Source organism: Vulpes vulpes, chromosome 11, assembly GCF_048418805.1.
Source record: "Vulpes vulpes isolate BD-2025 chromosome 11, VulVul3, whole genome shotgun sequence".
Lineage (NCBI taxonomy): Eukaryota > Metazoa > Chordata > Mammalia > Carnivora > Canidae > Vulpes > Vulpes vulpes.
The window spans coordinates 26,570,035-26,590,716 of record NC_132790.1 but is presented as its reverse complement, the minus strand read 5'-3'; the positions used below and the strand labels follow the sequence as shown (position 1 = coordinate 26,590,716).

Genomic DNA, 20,682 nt, shown 5'->3' with positions numbered 1-20,682 from the left:
GTTTATCCCTCAAGAGAATCCAAGCTCTCACTCTAATTCTATTCCTGGTTGAAGACAACACAATCTATGTTTAGGATGCCTCTGGGTTGTGGGAGGCAGCTGTTCTGAAGTTGGAGGTACTGGAAAATAATCTCTAGCTAGATCTGGGCTTCCAAAGAAAGAAACAAATGCATTTTTTCTTGAGTAAAATAAAAGGGGAAGACGTTTGGTCTGAGGGGCCACTTTAGTGCAACTGTGAGACATGTTATCACTATGGGGTCCTCTTCACCAGCCTCTTACCAGTGGCTGGATGCCCAGGATGTTCCAAGGAATTAAGAGGCACTATCTCTGCCTCATGTCAACCTGCAGGGTAAGCATCCCACAGTTCTGCCTCTTATTTGCCATATGACAAAAATATAGGTTTAGAATCAGATCTGACTTAATCACTTACAGGTATGAGACAGTGGAACATATCACCTTTGTTGAGTCTCGACTTTTCCATTTCTAAAATGGGTTGTTGAATTAAATGAGATAATGTATGTATAGCTCAACTCACAGTAGGCACTTATCAATGCAATTCCTCTTGCATCCTTTCTTGCATGTGCCATGCCTGGCCTTATGTGGGTACTGAAAACACAGATGACTCAGAGCAAGTCCCTTCCTACTTGGGGCTGAGTTTTCCTGCTTCTATACCCAGGCTGGGTCATTCCTCATAGAAAGGGAGCAAAAGGTCTGGGGCAAAACCAGAAGGTTGGGTAAAACCATGAAGCCTACAGTGTGCTAAAGACAGGACAGAGGTGAGGCAAGATTGCTGTCTAGCCTTGAAGTGCTCTCCTCAGTGGGCGGCCTTCATCTTCTCCTCTTCATCCATCACCTTCATTTTCAGCATTTGACTGTCAGATGTTGCCAACACCGATGGCAATATGGAGATCAAAGGGCAAACGATAATTTATTCACTATTTACATGACACCCTCTCGCAGATTCACTAGCTCCTCATATCTACAGAGCTTCTGGTGAGTGGCCTTGGTAGGGCAAGGATTATGCCTCCTGCTGTAACTGAGTAAATGGGTTCCCCAGAGAGGGCCAGTGGCTGGCACAAAGTAGCCCATCGGGTCAGTGGCAAGCTCGGGGACATAGACCCTGGACTCTCCACCCATTCTAGTCCAGCCCTTCCTCCATTCTATCCCAAGGACTCTCCTGGTAATGTGCCCTTTAGGTAATGCTGTTCACTTTAGTAGACTGCATTGAAAGTTAATATAGTTCTGGGCAGCCTGGGTGGCTCAGCGGTTTAGCACTGCCTTCAGCCCAGGGCCTGATCCTGGAGACCCAGGATCAAGTCCCACATCGGGCTTCCTGCATGGAGCCTGCTTCTCCCTCTGCCTGTGTCTCTGCCAATCTCTCTCTCATGAATAAATAAATAAAATCTTAAAAAAAATATATAGTTCTGCTTCAGGTAGTGACTAATAGGTTGTGGTACCAAGTAATCAAATTTCCTCTGAGGATGGGTATCAATATTTTTTTGTTTGCAAAAAATACCCAACTCAAACTAGCTTAAGAGATTAATAAAAATAAAGGGGGGAGCTTATAAGGTCCCATAACAGGGCTTATATATAATAATAATAACTAACAAAGTTAAGTCTATGGCATCAGCTCTTTTGTACTCCATTTTGGTTTAAGGGTAACTTTTATAATCATTGGACTTATTTATGTTTTATCTACCATTTATGGTATTTGAAATGTTCAAAAGGATCAGCTATGCTAAATCCGTAACTGGTATTTCTGTTGAAGGCAGTTTAATCAAATTTGTCATCGTTTAAATATTCAAGAGGTTTTTTTTTTTTTTTTTTTAAGATTTTATTCATGAGAGACCCAGAGAGGCAGAGACATAGGCAGAGAGAGAAGCAGGCTCCATGCAGGGAGCCCAGTGTGGGACTTGATCCCAGGACTCCAGGATCACACCCTGGGCAGAGGGGAAGTGCTCAACTGCTGAGCCACCCAGGCGTCCCATTCAAGAGGTTTTCAATGTTTTAATGAATAGGAGTTTAAGAAATTGAGCACCAGGGGTGCCTGAGTGGTTCAGTCAGTTGAGCAGTCTATTTACCTTCAGCTCAGACCATGATCCCAGGGTCCTGGGATTGAGCCCAGAGTTGGCTCCCTACTCAGTGGGGAGCCTGCTTCTCCCTCTCCCCCTGCTGCTCCCCCTGCTTGTGCTCTCTTGTGTGCACATGCACTCTCTCTCTCTCAAATAAATCATTAATCAAAAAAAAAAAAAAAAAAGAAATTGAGCACTGAAGTTTATGGAGTAGTGCATATTCCTCTCAAGCCCAAAGGTTCCCAGACATCAAGCAATCTAACAAACAAACAAAAAAATAGGTCACTGGATTTTTTTAAAAATGATCATATCAATAATTATTATAAAACTATTTTTAGGAGGTAAATTATTAGTTCTGTACATTTATTCTTTCATCATTGTATGACCCTTAGTTTTATGACAAAAGAGATGCCCATTTAAAACTTTTTAACAAAAAAATAAAAAAAATAAATAAATAAATAAAACTTTTTAACAGTCAATATGTTTTAAGAAAGCAGAGTACAAAGTCAAGTAAAAGTCATGAGTGAAGGCTATCACCCCATATCACTGAGGTAAGTATTTGTGGCCTCACTAGCTACAATTTGGGAATAACCTCAGGGTGTTGTGTAAAAAGAAGATGTGCAGTGACAAGCCCCAGGGTAGGTAGACTGGATGGTACCAGATGGGAAGATTCTGTGTATACCGGTTCCCTCACTTAATTACTTTATAGCTCATGTGTAATGTGCAATCTAACCAGTCATGGTAATCTCTGCCCTGCTTCCCTCAAAAAAGCAACTATGTTCCAATGTCAATGTGTAAAAGTACAAAGGATTATTATCAATAAAGCTTTCTGGAAGTAAAAGTTCTGATGAAAAGCAAGAAAAGGCCTCAAATCCATTTTTCAAACGAAGTTGGGTACAAACTAGATATAAGTATGATGATACTTAGGATTGATAATCACCTCACAGTTTGACCACAACAAAACAAACAGCAGTCATAAGAATTAAACTCTTTATTCATCTCTCTTGTTTCCAAGAGTCCTGGTAGTTTCTATAGCACAGAGGGCACTTCTGGCACTTGGTATCACAGAACCAAGACATGCTCGCTACACACTGGAAGCACAGCATCTCTCCTGGAGTCCTGGATAAGGGGCAGTTACAGAAACTCCAATTAGGGACAGAGGGGAAAGAGCACTGAAATGAGAACCCAAATCAAGGCTTGGCTTTGGGCTTGGGCTGTGATTCTGACACATCCAGGCAGGCAGCTAAAGCCAGAGAAAAGCTCTTTTTCCGGGAAGCACTGTGACTTACCCGGATGTAGGCCAGCAAAAAGAAGACTCATTTAGGGTGAGTGTTCAGCGGGTTTAGAGCACCATCCAATCCACAGAGGGATACAATATGCTCCTCCCTATGGGGTAGCTTGCCCCGGCCTTCTCACTTAGCTCCAGAAGGCCAGGATTTTTGATTCCTTTATTCATTCAGCCTAATTTTACTGTTGTCTGTTCTGCGCCAGGCCCTGTGCTGGGTGCAGAGGACACAGAAAGGAATCAGGCACAGTCCTTATCCTTAGGGAGTTCAGAATCCAATAGAAAAAGCATTTTTATAAAGAAATCACTATAATTCAAGGTAAAAAGCATAGAGGATTCATACAGATTTGGCCCTCAAGGAATTCACAACCCAGCAGATGCCTAGAGGGCACAAGACAGACAATAATGATATATTGCACCCTGTGGTAATGACCAGAGGGAGGGAGGCTCCAACTATGCACTGCAGGAGCAAGGAAAGGATGACATGACATGTACTGAATAATGCAGTGGGGAAAACACTCAGCCTATTGAAGAAGACAGAGCAGCCTAATCTGGCTGAAGTAGAAGTATTGAAACCTACTGCCCGGTAGAGAAGGCAGGGGAGGCAGCCTTATGTTGACTTCTGTGGGTGCCTTGGGCTACCCAAGAAACAAGGTGCAATGTCTCTTATCTATGGCTACAGTTGCATGATATCCCAAGGATATGAGGGGAGATCGGTGATCAGGAGAAACAGATCCAAATAAACCACCAAATAACAAGGGCCTGAAGTAAAAATAGTAGGAGCCTAGGAGTGAAGGCATCAGGGGTTTGGGAGCATGAGCAGGACCAGCAAGTTGAAGGGGTAGGAGGTGGATTTGGACACAGACCAGCAGCAGGAGGCCCCTACCTATGCTTTCTTGCTCTCCCAGTGATGAGCCATGTGTGCTGGATGGATCCATTCTAAGTGTCCAAAGATAGGGTGGGAGCCTCTGGGGGCAAAGGGACCACAGCCTCTATAGTCCTCTTCATGCCTCTAGATTAGATGCCTCCAGTCTACCTTCCTCTTTTCTTCACAGCTGCCATTACCTGCCCCAACTTTTTCATTCTACCAACGTGAGAGGGCCTGAAATGGACTCTGTTAGGATGCCAGTGTCGTAAGAAGGTCCCAGGGGCCTGGAAAGCCTTGGGTACTTGGCACAAAGAGAGTCAGAGTGCCTACAGCTGTTTCTGTTGGTCACCTGGAACATGAACGAGTTAAAACAGCTTAAAGTTACAGGGCTGAGTAGGAACCTATCAGTAGCCTAAACTGCCAGCCTGTGTGGGCATCTGTCCCTTCCCCCACATTTTGGCAAACAGCTCCAGCCTGTTGTCATTTCTTCTTCACAGCAGCCACCACCCACACCACCTCTCCAGCCTAGGTCTCATATCTGGGCCATGTTCTCTCACCTCCTAAACATGCCGGGACTCCTTCCTTGCTGTTCTTTCTTCATAGCTGCTATTGCCCACTCTGTTCCTCTTCCTAATCCTCATTCTGGATTCCCTTTGTCCCCAACCCTCTTTTCTTGCTTTTCATTCTCTTCATCCTTTAGACCCTGTTAGAGAAGGAAGCCATCCCCACAGTTCCTATCTATTTGGGGTATGGTCAGGAAAAGCTTTGCAGAACAAGAAGCTTTGCAGAACAAGAAGCTTCCACTACTCAGGAATGGGTTGCCCTTCCCTTGTTCCTCCTTGTACCACCAATTCTGTCACCCCCTCCACTGCCAACTTGACAGAGATCTTCTCTGAGTGGGCTTCATACAAAGAGAGATTTGTTTAGAGATTTGTGTGGTGATTTGTATTCATTATCTCAGCCAAAAATGGAAGGTTCTACATGCCAGACTAAATGTAAAAACCCTTCAGTAGGCTATTGAGAAGCCACAAATGATTTTCAATCAGGGAATGGCAATAGAAAGCACCTTACATTATGCATAGCTCTCAAAAATATTTAGATAAATGTAGAAATGAGTGAATAAGTGATCATAACTGTGTACTAGGAGGATAACTTTGACAAATGGGTGAGAGACTGAGGGAATTTTAAAAAGTCACTCTAAGCCATGGGCTTAAAGCCATATGCAGAAGTAGGTGAAGTTAATCTCTACCTTCATCCTGGTAGACTCTCCCCCATATGACAGGTGCAACTGCAACCCCCAGCCTCCTGGGCTCTGTTCTACAACCAAGACTTGCTCTCCAGGCCATTACTTGGCACCAAATTTAGTTATTTGATACAAGTTGGAGGTATTCTTCTCCTAAAATAGGGAGAAAAACCATATCTTTGATAGAATTTCTGTTATAATAACAGGCTATGGAGAACTGAATCTAAAATAAGAGGAACCAATCTGGTATCATCTGAGACATTCAGCACTGGCAAATTTCAGCCCCAAATCTATCAGACAAAGAGGCATCTCAACTTCACAGTGATTGCAGTAGGTATAAAAAATAGGCCTGATTCAGAGGTCTGGAGTCCAGAGACCTTCCTAATGGTGAAGACCTTCTTCATGGGTAAAAAGGAGTGACTAGCCCAGAGCAATATTCTGAGAAAAAAAAAAAAACAGACCTGGGGGAAACCCAGCGACCTGGCCAAGCCCTGGGGCTGCTGACTCCAAGCACAATGAAGATACAACTAAGACAATGACATCAGGAGCTACCATCACCCCAACTTAAAGCCCAACATCTACAAACCAGCTGCACTGATTTGCTTGAATTTTCTCACACTTCTAGTCCCATAAACTGTGAGCTCCTTGAGGGCAGAGAACATGGGAAGTTTTGTCTAATGCTTTAAAGTCCTGATCCGTGTCCTTCTCTCATTAGGCACCATCCTAGTACACGTACTTCAGGTTCATCTTTCATAGGAGTGATGCCATCAGAAATAGTAAATATCATCCTTGGGGGCCACTGGCTTTGAGTTTCTCATTTTTTTCCCTAGGAAATAAGCATTCTGGCTGAGGAAGGGACGATTGAGCAGAGCTGCAAAGCTGGAGAAGGTAGGTGACCTCATGATTCTACTGTTCTGCCCAATTCCTCTAGGATAGAGAGCCTGTAGAGTTCTAAGCATGATTAAAAGGGTGAGGGTGTGTTTGTTCTTAATAAACCAGATCTTCCTTTGTGCCAGAACACCTGCTTGTAGCCTCACACCTGGATGAGTGGTGAGTCATTGGAAAAGATGAATCCTCTGACTTCCATTTTGAGATCAGAGTCCTATCAGAGACCTATACAGCCAGGACTCACTGATCGTGGACTATGCAGTCACTCTGCCGTTCCTAGGAATGGGAAGAAGAAAAATCACAGAACCAATCCTCTCATTTTACAGATGGAGACCTGAGGCCCAGAGAGTTCAGGTGACACATCCAAGGTCCCAAAGCAAGCCAGTGGCACAACCAAGGACTACATCATCGTTTCCCAACTCATAGTTCTTTCCACTGCGGTAGCTACGGCAAAATTTTCATTTTGCTCTTTGGAGAAGTGAAGAAAGGTGGGGAGCAGAATACTAAGTTTTTGGATTCTCTGTAGACTTTAATAACCTCTATTAACCTGGCCTCCATTATCCTGGCTGTGGTTGCCTTCTGTGGTTTCCTTTCTATGGAAAATTGGGTCCTAAGCCAATTTTTAGCTTTCAGTTGGCTCAGAGTTCTTACCAGGGCCGGTGTTATCCTCATGCATGTGGCTCAGGATCTCTCGGTCTGTAAACAGGCGGAAGGCAATCTGCTCACACTCTCGCTTGGTCCCACACTCAAACAAACATCCAAACAAGCCCTCCTTTTCCAAAGCAGCCAAATCAGAGTAGCCACAGGGTCCACAGTGCAAGATCCAGGGGCGGGACCAGCAGGCAGCATCCAAGGGGGTCTGGTTGAGATAGATGCCTAAGTTGACCCTCCGCTTCTTACTGGTTGGGTGTGAGTACAAGAGCCAAGATTTGGACAGAATTCCACCTTCCTGCTCTGGCCACAGTGAGCTGTCCAGCAGAGGGCTCTGCTGAATGGTAGGAGAATCTTTACCACTCAGGTCCTGGCACCCATGAAGGATCTCCAAGGGCCGGAAACTCACCACACTGCCTTGGCAGCCATGCGGGGGCTCACACAGCTGATTGCTCAGGGCTGGTCTCTGAAAGCATTCACCATTGTTAATGCTGAAAGCCTCTGCCCGGCACCTGTTTGGTGTCCGGGCACTGCAATACAGCACAGGGTCGCCAGCCCTCCCAGTTACCTCTGCCACTTCGCACTCCACTGTTGCCATGGGCTTAATGAGCCTGCCATGGTGCCAGGTGACCCCTAGGTCATCACTGTAGATCATCAGGGAATGAGGCTTGGCTTTACATGGTAGCCGGAAGCAAAAGAACCAATAAGGGATGTAGTAGGCATATGCAGGGATGATCAGCCTCCCTGACTGCAGCTGGATGCCATGACCTGGGCCCACAGCAAATGTGGCCCAACGCTTCACCTCTGCACCAATAACCTCTTCAGTCAGGTCCCTCACCTCGCTCCATGAACAGCCAGCATCTTGACTGCAGATGAAGCAGAGGCGGGCTGCATTCCTGCCTGACATGACCTGTTGACGCTCGGTGACATGGCCGCGCACACAGATGAAGAATAGGTATACACAGCCACTCTTCTGCTCCCACACAGGACAGGGGTTCATGGTCCGATGCCCAGGTAACGTGGCTTCCATCAATGGCTTCAGGGGTTCCCACTAGACAAGGGGAAGGGAGAGAGAACAGGAGTAAGAGACTAACAGGATGACATGAGGCTCATTGAAAGAGCATTAGTATTTTTCAGTGTTAAGAAATAAATGGTATTAAAATCTATGAAATCAAGTATTCACTAATATTCACTAATTCTCAAATATTATAGGATGATTTATACTGCTGGGAAGAGGCAATGCTAGATATTGTACATGCTGTCCTCTCTGCCTAGAACACTCTGCCTCACATTGTATAGATGCCCAATTCACCCTCCACACTCAAAAGTCACCTCCTTTGTAAAACTTTCTATGAAACTTCCTCCCCTCCCTACTCCCCCCAAAAGCAGTTGGTAGCTTCCTCCTTGTACACACAGAAGAATTTTAGCATTTATTATATGATGATCATGATTTTTATGTGACTGGCTCCCTTCCTAGATTGAGTCTTTTGAGGACAGAAATAAAATTATTCAAATTTTGTATCTCTGGTGCCTACCTATCTCCTATCACATGATAGGAGCTAAAGAAATATATTTTCAAAGAAAGAAAAAAGGAAGGAAGAGGGGAAAAAAAGAAAAAGAAAAGAAGATGAAGAAAAGCAAAGCAAGGCAGACAAATATGGAATTCAGGCAAATAAAGAGAAATTTTAAGCAAAGATTTTTTTTTTCCTTTCTCTACTATCCTGGGGAGGCTATTCATAACTCTGTCATTAAAAACTCAAGCATGAAATCAGAGACACCTGGTTCGAAGCAGCCTTCATCACTTCTTGTGTGAACTTGGGCAAGTTACTTAAACTTACTTAACCTCAATTTCTTCAGCAGTTAAACAGAAAATATAGTAACACATGCTCACACAGGAGTTTGTGGTATAAGGCTAAAATGAGATAATGCGTAATCAGAAATAGCACAAAGAAAGGCCTAACCTCCTTAATATATTTTTAAAACTATATTAGAAATTGGTAAGAAAATTTTCAGAAGCCCAACTGGAATGGGCAAAGAACAAGATTAGGCAACTCACAGAAAGAGGAAAAAACAATAAAAATATGTTTAATCTCACATATAAAAGAGAAAAGCAAATTAAAATTAAAATTGAGGTCACACTTTTCTTCTAACAAACTGGCAACATCATAATCTTTAACACTACTCTGCTGAAAAAAATGTGAAGAAACAGGCACTCTCTTATATGCAATGAAGTGCATAATGGTTCAACATTTATGTAGGGCATGTCAAAATTCCAGATGCATTTATCCTTTCTCAGCATGCCCAATTCTGAGAATTTATCCTAAAATATATCTGCTCATCAAATTAAATATATGCAAGATTACTCACTGTGGCACTATTCAGAACAGCAAAATATTGTGAACCCAAATATTCATCAGTAGGGGACTGGTTAAATGAACATACAATGCAAGAGACGAAAAAAGAAAAAAGGAAGGCCTCTACACACTGAGATAGATCTCAAATGAACAGAGCAAATTACAGACCAATGTATATAGTATGCTACCCTTTGCATAAGAAATAAGAAGAAAAATCTAATAGCAGCAAACTAGTTTGAACCAACCTTTCCACTGAGACTAGGGATGACAGATAAAATATCAAAACAAAACCATCTGGTTAAAAGCACCAGAGAGAAAGTAAGAGAATGAAAAATTATAAGCCAAGAACTGAGAGAAGTTCATTCAGAGAAGCTAGCCTGGTATTTCAAGTCCCTTTTCCTCTCAGGATATCTCTGCTAATTCTAAAAGAGAACTGAAAAGCTGAAAAGATGAACAATTTGTTTGACAGCCTTATGGGAGCAGGAAGGCAAAAATTTGGGGCCCTGGTAAACTCCCATGCTTTACGGCAGAACTTCAAAGAGCTAAATGCACAGAGTAAGGGTGAAACTGAAGTAGACCAGCTCTCATGACCACCACTCTAGAAAACTGGCTGGCATTATCTACTGAAGTGGAATATAAACCTACCCTCTAATTCAGTAATGCCATTTCTAGATATAAACTCAACAAAAATGCACGCACACAGTAGCAAAAACACGTACAATAATATTCAGAGCAGCCCATACACAATAGCTTGGATAAACCTCAAAGATATTGAACAAAAGAAGCCAAGCATAAAGAATAGATGAAAAACAAGCAAAACTAGGGGCTCCTGGCTGGCTCTGTCCGTAAAGCATGTAACTATTGATCTCAGGGTCATGAGTTCAAGTCCCATGCTGGGTCTAATAAAAAAAATAATAAAGTCTAATAAAAAAAAACAAAACACTAAACTAGAGCTGTAAATCAGGATATCAATTCCCTCTGAGAAAGAGAAGGGGGATAAGAGAAGTTTCTGAGGTGCTGGTAATATTTTATTTCTTGAGCTAAGTGATGAGTCTACAAGTGTTGGCTTTTTCAGTTCACAGGTAGACATTCATGTTTTGTGCACTGGACATTTGTTTTCTATATATGTATTATCACTTCATGTTAAAAAATTTTAAAGGGGGAGTATTAAGAATATATACTTGTATTTCTTTGTTTCTGTAAGAAGCAGCACTATAAGAGTACATAGGAAACAATGGTGACAACCTATAGGAAGTAGGGCACTAAGGATGGGATATATATTTTTTATAGTGTTTTATATGATGTATGCCACATGAATGTATTAACTATGTGAAATAAAACATTTAATCCCTGCATAAATGGGCAAAACATGTTATTAAGCAAAGCTCACATCAGAGACTCTCAGAGTCATAAGGACCTAGAATTAACTCCCATCTTATAGAAGAGCTTTCTCTAAGCCTTCTGGATCAAGGCCATTTCAGTCTCCTGGAACTGGCCAAGGGACAGGGAAGTCAGTATCTCTGAGGCAGCCCATTCTGTACCAGAGTACCTTGTGCACTGTAAACACTTTAAACATTGTTAAATTCAATGAAGTTATTGGCCAGTCTAGTCACTGTGAAGTCAGAAGCTCAACCACTCTTACTGGCTAAGAGGAGAAAATTATTTGGGCCAGATAAGTCTAATACAAAGTTAACATGAAGCTGGAAGAAACAGTAACTAAAACATGAAAGAATTAGAATGTAAATGATCTCAACCAGCTGGAGCAATGGGACATAAACAAGCTGAGGCTTGACAGAAATAGAAGTCTTGGGCTTAAAAATCTGGATGGAGAACATGATTAAAGAACAGCAAACATGATGGCCAACAAGCATAATGAAACGTTACTCAACATCACTAATAATTAGGGAAATGTAAATCAAAACCACAATACAGCACCTCACATGCACTGGAATGACTACTATCAAAAATAAATTATAAATGTTGGCAAGGATATAGAGAAATTGGAATCCTGTACACCCTTGGTGGGAATATAAAATGGTGTCATCATTGTGGCAAACAGTATGGAGAGTCCTCAAAAACTTAAAAACAGAATTACCACATGACCCAATAATTCTACTTCTAGATATATGCCCAAAAGAATGACAAGCAAAGTCCTGAAGAGATATTTGCACACTCATGTTCACAGCAGCATTACTTGCAATAGCTAAAAGGTAGGAGAACCCAAGTGTCCATCAACAGGTGGATGGATAAATCAAATGTGGTATACACATACAATGGAATATTATTCAGCCTTAAAGAAGGAAATCCTGTCATGCACTACCACATAAATGAACTTTGAGGGACATTATACTAAGTGAAATAAGCCAATCACAAAAAGGCAAATACTGGATGATTCCACTTACATGAGGAATCTAAAGTAACTAAAAACTCATAAAAACAAAGAAGAGGGACGCCTGGGTGGCTCAGCAGTTAAGCATCTTCCTTTGGCGCAGGGTGTGATCCTGGAGTCCCAGGATTGAGTCCCACATCAGGCTCCCTGCATGGAGCCTGCTTCTCCCTCTGTCTATGTCTCTGCCTCTCTCTCTCTCTCTCTCTGTGACTATCATAAATAAAAATTAAAATTAAAAAAATTTAAAAAAAGAAGAAGAAGAAGAAGAAAGAAAGAAGAAGAAAGAAGAAAGAAGAAAGAAGAAGAAGAAGAAGAAATAAGAAAGAAGAAGAAGAAAGAAGAAGAAGAAAGAAGAAGAAGAAAGAAGAAAGAAGAAAGAAGGGCAGCCCCGGTGGCGCAGCGGTTTGGTAATTAATTAAAATTTAATAGAATAGAAGTAAATAAAAGAAGTAAATAAAATTTAAAAATTTTAAATTATAGTAAAATATACCTAAAATTTTGCATCTTAACCATTTTAAGTGTACATTGTAGTATTGTTAACTAGAGACACGTTGTGCACCAGATCTCTAGAACTTTTTCATCATATATGACTGCTATGTTATACCCTTTGGACAAGTCTCATTTCCCTCTTCCCCATCCCCTAGCTACCACCTTTCTTCTTCTTCTTCTTCTTCCTTCTTCCTTCTTCCTTCTTCCTTCTTTCTTTTCTTTCTTTTTTTTTTAAGATTTTATTTATTCATCGAGACACAGCTAGAGAGAGAGAGGCAGAGACACAGGCAGAGGGAGAAGCAGGCACCATGCACCGGGAGCCCGACGTGGGATTCGATCCCGGGTCTCCAGGATCGCGCCCTGGGCCAAAGGCAGGCGCCAAACCGCTGCGCCACCCAGGGATCCCTAATTAATTACTTTTTAAAGATTTTATTTATTTATTCATGAGAGACACAGAGAGAGCCAGAGACACAGGAGAGATGTGGGACTCAATCCCAGGACTCCAGGATCATGCCCTGGACCAAAGGCAGATACCCAACTGCTGAGCCACCCAGGCATCCCTATTTTTTTTTTTAAGATTTTATTTATTTATTAATGAGAGACACAGAGAGGCAGAGACATAGGCAGGGGGAGAAGCAGGCTCCCTGTGAGGAGCCCAATGTGGGACTTGATCCCAGGACTCTGGGATCACGACTGGAGCCAAAGGCAGATGCTCAACCACTGAACCACCCAGGTGCCCCCGCTAAAAATTTTTTTAAAACAGCAAATGCGAAAAGGATTCAGAGGTTGGTAGCTGACAATCTACTTAGTGTTAGTCAACTTGTGTTATGCAGCTGGAAAAAAAGCAGATGCTACATTAGACTGCATGACAAGAATATAAAATGAGTAGCTACCTCATTGCTGAACTGGTCCATCTATCCTTAGGGGCCCTATATTCAGAGTACCATTCTTTGAAAAAGGACACTGACATCCCAGATCAAATCCCAAAGACAAGGGCAGCCCCAGTGGCTCAGCGGTTTAGTGCTGACTTCTGCCCAGGGTGTGATCCTGGAGACCTGGGATCGAGTCCCACGTCGGGCTCCCTGCATGGAGCCTGCTTCTCCCTCTGCCCCCCTCTTTCTCTCTCTCTCTCTCTCTCTGTTTCTAATAAATAAATAAATAATATTTAAAAATTCCCAAAGACAGTAATCACAGCTTTCAAGGGACCAGAAACTAAATTAAGACTATGGCCTCACGAGCCACTGAAAGAACTAAAGCTGGTGATCCCCCAGATTGGAGGAATTGGAGGGTATGAACACTGCTTTTTTTAGGTACATCAAAGAGCATTCTTTGGAAAAGGGACTTTATATTATGTATGGATTAGTTGTCCCAGAAACCGTAACAAGACCAATGGGTAATTAATTATGGAGAAGTATAGGTTGTTTCACTCCAAAAACAAAAGTTAACAGCTGCCACAGGACTAAGTTTCTCACTTGAAGAGTTGTGTAAGCAGACCCTTTATGGAGGATGACTAATGTTGAGTTCCTAATATGTAACTGCTATTATTTATATTTTACAGATGATGAAACAGAAGAGTCAGGCATTCAAGTTCACACCACCAATAAATGATAGGTTTTGCCTGACTCCAAAGACATATTCTTAACCCCTAAGCTATTACTAGCTACCAAGAGAATACAGAAGTTCTCTGTCCTGGGAAAGAAGTTAGGCTGATGATTATTCTAACTTCAAGATTCTACAGTTGGGTAAGTCAGAAAATGAAAAGTGATAAAATATAGAGAAGGGAGATTGAGTTAAAATGGATGCATCTGTAACTGCTTGTGACAGCTGGGCAGTGAGGTTATGTCAGGCATGGTCTGGTAAGATGTGTTTCACAGCCCAACGGTCTGCGGTAGAAAGCAAGACAACAAGACCACAGTCAATGCGTAGTCCTGGAGGAAACAAAAAAGCTGTAACTCCAAGCTGGGCTGCAGGGCTGGGCCTCTTTGGAGGCCAGTGATACAAGCAGAGGTTTGGTCCTGGGAAGCCATGAAGAAGGCTCATGGCAAGACAGAGTGAAAGAGCAGGGACTGGAAATTCCCCAAAGTAAAAATCTTCCCCACAAGAAAATGTGAGCAAGTCATCCAGAGCAGAGGCAGGGGGTGCTGGCAAGGCTCACCTATGGCAGAAAAGCATTTGGACTGTAATAGCAAACAAAGGCATTCCTGTAGACGTAAAGTTTTAATGGTGATATTTCCGTGGGTAGAAAACCAGGGTGCATGAGGGGGAATAGAGTGTCTATTATAAAGAAATCTATGTTTGTATATTTGTTTATAAAAGACTCTCAAATCCATTATCCCATTTGATCCTCATTTCAGCCAGCTCTACAGAAGACAAATGGGATCTGAAATAACCCTACACTAACAGTCCCAAAGGAAGCACTCAATCTCCTCTAAAAGTGCAGTGAAGATGTGCTACTTAGGGGTGAGGGATCCAACCCCAGTTCTGTGGCTTGGTAGGCATGTATCTGAGTCAAGCCACTTTAATCCCGTTTCCTCCTGTACAACAGGAATACTGTGCACCTCACATAAAATACGCAGGAAAAGGAGGACTGTTGTTATCCTCATCCCCACTGTCTGCTAGTTGTGGTCTTGAACAAGACGTACCCCCCGAAGGACCAGGATCCCTCACCAGAAAACTGAACTAATAATGCTTACTTCCTGGGTGACTTATAAGAACAAAAGAGAATGGGAATCAAAAGCACACCACATGTTAGTTGAATATGAATGAACCATGGAGGCCTCTGGAATCAGAGACAGAGTTTAAAGCCTGCTTCTGTAGTTTTAGTATAGCTATGTGACCTTGAACAAGTGGCAACGTCTCTGAGCCTCAGTTTCCTCATCCATACAACGTGACTGACAACCATTCCTATGTCACAGGGTGGCTGTTGAGGAGCCCATGTGTGCCTGGCACACAGTAAGTACTCTGAGAGCCATTGCTTTTACTGTTTTTTTTTTTTCTTCTTCCTCCCACACAGGGATTTTCCAGTACTGATAGGAAAAGGCACGGACCCTGAAGTACTCTAAGCAATGTGGAGAAAGACTGAGGCTCAGAGACAGATTTGGGATGAGGAGTCACCTGTACCGAGTGCCCAGTCCTCAACCCTCGCCTCAGCACCAGGTGGAGAGCATCCTCATCCCTGCTCGTGGAGCGCTTCTCTGCAAAGGCCAGGAAGGTGTGGGTGGGGGGGATGTAGAGCAGGGCTGGGATCCGGTAGGTGATCCCTCTCTTGTCTTCCTGCTGGAACAGAGGGCTGTTGAAGGAGCACGATGTCACTTCTTCCATGACCTCTGCAAGGACAGGGAGGCAGCTAAATGCGTGTCCATACCCAAATGCTGACCTGCGTACAAGTTCTGCTCTATCATCCCATTTCTGAGATCACACACCGGGAGGCAAAGATTTACTCAAATGTTTATTTTCTTATACAAAAGTAACATCATGATTGCAAAAGTATAAAGCAAGCAATACGCATTCTCATTGAACAAATCTATCCTTTAGACTATGGGATTCCTACACAGCCTGTGTTAAGTATATCTCTCTAGAGAGATTCTGCATGTTTCTGCCAAGCATCCAGGGGTATTACCAGCCTGGATGGTTTCTAATGTCAATTTCTTTGGAGTATTTAGGCCATTAGGGTAACATATATAAGTCCAAATCCGTTTGAGGAAATGCCTGTGGTTAAGAATTAACTGGGGAAACCTTTTCCCTCTACTAGAGCCTAGGATAAGAGGCAGTCTTCTTTGTCATCTCTCTGTATCTTTGCCTAGTCCACCTCATCAAAAGGTGTGGATTTTCAAGGGCCCAGCTTCATGCAGGGATCTCAGTTCCAATGACAATCTAACTCATCTGGGCCATAGTTGCATTTACTGCAACAGCAGGTCTATTAAAGCCCAAACTTCTAGGTAAGTGAGATCAGCAAAAACCCGGGGTGGCTGAGGTGAGGGCTAACCACGCTGGTTTTCAGTTTACTCTTGGTTTCTAGGCCCCTGGGAATTTCTTACTTTCTTGCCATTTTAGCTATAAAGGACTTTGCTATATTTTATCCACCATGTAAGGGGTTAGCTAGCCAGCCATAATGCTGAAAATGGAAGTCTCCAGGGATGCTTCTCAAAGAAAATCAAGTATTCTACTTCTCAGAGGCCCAAAAAGGGAATTAAGCCAGACAGAACCAGGGTTAGAATTCTATTTTTTTTCTTCTCTCACCACCCATCATTCAAACCTTCTCATAAATCACTTATAAAAATTGTCAGGCTATAAAAACAAGGCCCAGAAAGCCTTCTTCATTTATTTAATAAATATTTCTGGGTGCCCACTCCAAGTCAGGATATTAGGTAGGCGCTGAGGTGACAGAAAGGAATCAGAAGTCCCTGACTTCAAGAAACCCACATCCAAGTGAGGGAAACAGACATACACAGACAATTACAATGTCACGCAGTGAGTGCCACATTAGAGGTAAACATGAGAGTGTTCAGGAAAACAGGAAAAGGGCATCTGTCCAGATCAGGGCAGCCAAGTGAGCTCCTGTCTCTTATCTTACACTCTGTGCCTTTCAAATACATTCTCCTTTTAAATAACCAAGAGCTCACTCCCTCAACTACTTCAGCTTTGTTCAAATGTTATCTAATAGAGGACTTCCCTGACAACTCCCCTGCTCCTCACTATCCCCTCTCTCTGCTCTCTTCTCCATGCCACTTATCATCCAGACTATACTTGTTTGATATATATTACGGAGCAAAAGCTCTACAAAGGGCAGAGATAGGTCTGTTCTATTCACCACCACGTCTTTACATCCAGAACCATGTCTGGTAATTGACAAGCACTTGATGAATAGCTGTTGAATGACTGAATGAGTGGGTGAGCTGGATCTTAAAGGATGAACAGTGGGTCAGCCAGTTGAGGTGTAAAAAGGGCAGAGGGAATGGATGTGAAAAGCCTATAAACGACAGGAAGCAGTGAGCTGTGGGAGCTATCGTTCGTGCATTATGAGTACAGTGGAATGCAAGGGTGGGACTGAAGGGATTGGGAGAGTCCAGGTCCTGGGAGGCTTTGATACCTTATTAAGGTGTTTATCCCACAGAGAAGGGGCCACTCAAGAATTTTTGGCAGAGGAATGGCATGATGAAGTATGCATTTTATTATTTTAATTTTTTTTAAAGATTTTATTTATTCATGAGAGACACAGAGAGATGCAGAGACAGGCAGAGGGAGAAGCAAGCTCTCTGTGGGGAGCCCGATGCCAGACTTGATCCCAGGACCCCAGGATCTCATCCTGAGCAGAAAGCAGACCTCAACCACTAAGCCACCCAGGCGTCCCCAAGTATGCATTTTAGATCAATTTTCCAGGTATTCTGTGGGTAATAAACTGAAAGAAAAAGCTGCACTGCTTTTGGCTACAGCTGCCTAGTGTCAATCAAGACAAACTTGATTATCCAATGGCATATGAATGATTCATTTGGTCACCTATTTCTAACTTAAAAAAAGAAAAACCATGGCTCATTACCATAAGGGGACTGGGGAGGTGGCCTCCAGAGTCCAGAAGAAAAGCCTCCCCTCACTCCAATTCTAGGTGCTCAGTAACAGAATTGAAAGGCAAGTGTGAACTGTCTTCCTCCCCCAGTACTAAAGCACACCTCTGTCTCAATTCATGTTCTCCTGCCAGGGGGGGATCAGGCTTTTTCTAAGTAAACATCTGCTCCTGAGCCAAGCTGGTGTAATGGTTAAGAACATAGGATTTGGACCACACTGGGCACTATATGACCTTCGGCTTGTTATTTAACTTTCCTAATGCTTCAGTATCTTTGTGTATAAAATTCAGTAGAGTTGTTGAGAGAATTAAGTTATAAAGTTAAATTGGTTGTTATAGAGCCTATGATATGACATAATATGAACTGAATATATGGCAGTTAATATTTTTATTGCAGTGTCAGTCACTGCACATTCTACAGTTGACCCGACACAGGAATTAAGGGAGCTGACCCATCCCTCAGCCCAGCAGTCATAAATTCATGTATAACTTTTGATTCCCCAAAAACTTAACTAAGAATAGCCTACTGTTGACTGGAAGCCTTACCAATAATATAAAATCAATTAACACACATTTTGAAATGTATATGTATTATACATTTTGTATATGTATTATATACTGTATTCTTACCATAAGGTTAAAGAAAAGAAAATGTTACGAAATCACAAGTTAGAGAAAATAAATTTTAGTATTGTACTATACTTACTCAAAGAAATCTTTATATAAGTGAAACTGTGTAGTTCAAACATGTGTTGTTCAAGATCAACTGTAGTTTTATTCCTTGAAATCTGTGGGTGCTGATGATGATAACAGTTACAACTCTCCTTCTTAAAAGCATTTAAATCCCTCTCTGCCTCTGGGAAAGACCATATTTTAAATTTTTATTAACCCACACTTTATGAGTTAATACCAACACTATTAACCATCAGTCAGCACATGATTATTAGTTAACATCATTAGTTAACATGGAAACAGGAATTCTCTGGGTGATAGAATGGAGCGCAAGACAGGCAAGGAGTGGGGAGGAGGGACTAGGAAAAAGGAAAAGGAGAAGCAGCAAGGAGAGCACCAAAGCAGAAGCAAGGCTTGTCAAATGGGACTTCATTTGCATCCCAGCTATACTTCCCTGTGACCTTGTACTATTCACTTAATCTCTCTAGGTCTTGGACTCCTTGCTTTAAAAAATGTGGATAACACCCACCTAAGATGACCAATATGAAGAACCACTCAAAAGTGCTTTCTAAACTTTAAAGCACTATAGAAGCCAAAATATTACAAATTTTGATGTCTTCACAATTTCGCTTATGGCTTTGCTGTCTCTATAACAACCAGAGTCACTATCATTACCTTTTATTAGTTATTCATTACTTTAACTTTTGCTAATTATCATTACGCCGATCACGTTGATGACAGTGGTAAGTAACACAGATGACGACTCTGGTGCTGAAACCCAAACTATTTCACACAAACCACATACTGGGAACTAATGATAGAGAAGAAATCGGATAGAGTTCTGCCTTGGAGTTGTTCATTTTAGCTGAGAACTCCAGTTGTTCATTGCTGCTCCATATGATCACCTGTAAGTGGAGGCCTCCCTGCTCTCTTACTGGGAGAGGGTGTAGTGTAGCCTGGACTTTGACACAGATCAGCAAGCCACGTTACCTCTGCACCTGTTTCCTCACTTGTAAAAGGGATAATGCCACTTTTTCCTCAGCATTGTAATGGACAGTGTAATTCCAAAGTCTTCCAGTTGACTCCGTGCATCCGGCAGCTTCCAGTGAACCCCAGGAGGAGGCCTTCCTAACTCACTTATTTACTCCTAACTGATAACTTAAAGAGCATTCATCCTGTCAGGCCTTTGGCGACCCGTACTCCAAATCCCCCTCACTGGACAGGTGGGAGAGCTCAGGCCAACAGAGGGGACAGCTTAGATAAGGGCACTCAACAGGCCAAGATCCAGGTCGCCTCAGTTCCCCTCAGGACTCCCGACGACCCACACACCCCTCTCTAGAGAGAAGACTTGCCCCAGGCTCAGTTCCCTTTCATCTCTAAAATGGTAACTCTAAGGCTTAGGTTTGGCTTCACTGGAAGGGAAACAAAAATAGACCAGCCAAGAATCCTCCCTGGCCAGGTCTGAGATCCCAGCCGACTGCGTGGCTTTGACTCAATATCCTCCCCCAGACTGGATTTCCTCGGACCCGACGGTGGCGCCGAGCCTGTCCCCACACGCACGCTTCCCCCACTTTTCGGGGATGGTCGCAGTGTCGCAGCCCCCGCTCACCTCCGCGGGACTCCGGCTCCTCCATCTCTCGGGGCGCAGCTGGGCGCCGGGCGGCCCTCAGGTCTCAGGCACCGAAGCGCGGGAGAACCACCGAGGCTGAGGAGACGGAGGCGGTGGGGGGAGGGGGTGCAGAGAATGACCGCAGAGGACTCGCAAGCAAGCCACGGAAACTGAAGAAACGGGCGACAAGACCACAGGGAAGGAGACGGACAGACCCCGCGACGCCCAGACTGACAGGCCGGGAGGCGGGGGCGGGGACGCCCGGAGGCGGCAGCTGGCCGGCCGTTGGCCCTGCCGTTGGCCCTGCCGTTGGCCCCGCCCCAGATTCAGCCCCGCCCCCGGGACGCACGCGCCCGAGGCCCCGCCCCCTCGCCGCTCGACTCGGCCGCGCGGTCTCCGGCCTGTAGCAGCGCTCCGGACGCGGCCTGGCACCTGCCCCTTCCCCTCCGACCACCGCTCGCTCCAGCCCAGCCCCGAGTTTGGTTCAGGCCCCGGGCCTACCGTGGCTCCGCTCCGTTTTCTCCCCCTCGGTCCCCTCGCCCCAAGCTCTTATCTTTTGGGTTGCCTCTCAGTGGGTAGGTATCACCGCCTAAAATTTCCCC

General features: G+C 43.5%; 1 protein-coding gene across 5 annotated transcripts; it reads right to left on the bottom strand.

Moving 5' to 3' along the window:
* Nucleotides 1-3,048: 3,048 nt before the first annotated feature.
* Nucleotides 3,049-20,682, bottom strand: NEU3 (neuraminidase 3). Of its 5 annotated transcripts, none has more exons than XM_026010471.2 (4): nt 20,582-20,675; nt 20,081-20,176; nt 15,354-15,565; nt 3,049-8,058 (listed from the first exon to the last, which is right to left on the bottom strand). In XM_026010471.2, the coding sequence occupies exons 2-4, from the start codon at nt 20,103-20,105 to the stop codon at nt 6,979-6,981; spliced, it is 1,317 nt and encodes a 438-aa protein (XP_025866256.2). In that variant the 5' UTR covers nt 20,106-20,176; nt 20,582-20,675; the 3' UTR covers nt 3,049-6,978. The 5 variants fall into 5 exon arrangements, with proteins under 5 accessions (XP_025866256.2, XP_072582030.1, XP_025866257.2 ...); XM_072725929.1 differs by having other exon boundaries at nt 15,360-15,565; XM_026010472.2 differs by lacking the exon at nt 20,582-20,675 and having other exon boundaries at nt 15,360-15,565; nt 20,081-20,402.

Bases quoted from the DNA above. Each gene is read 5' to 3' on its own strand.
- NEU3 (XM_026010471.2), bottom strand. From the start codon at position 20,105: ATGGAGGAGCCGGAGTCCCGCGGAG. The intron at 15,566-20,080 runs GTGAGCGGGGGC...CTGTCCTTGCAG, and splicing joins GGAGCCGGAGTCCCGCGGAG to AGGTCATGGAAGAAGTGACA. The intron at 8,059-15,353 runs GTGACTCCTCAT...CCCCTTGTCTAG, and splicing joins GGACTGGGCACTCGGTACAG to TGGGAACCCCTGAAGCCATT.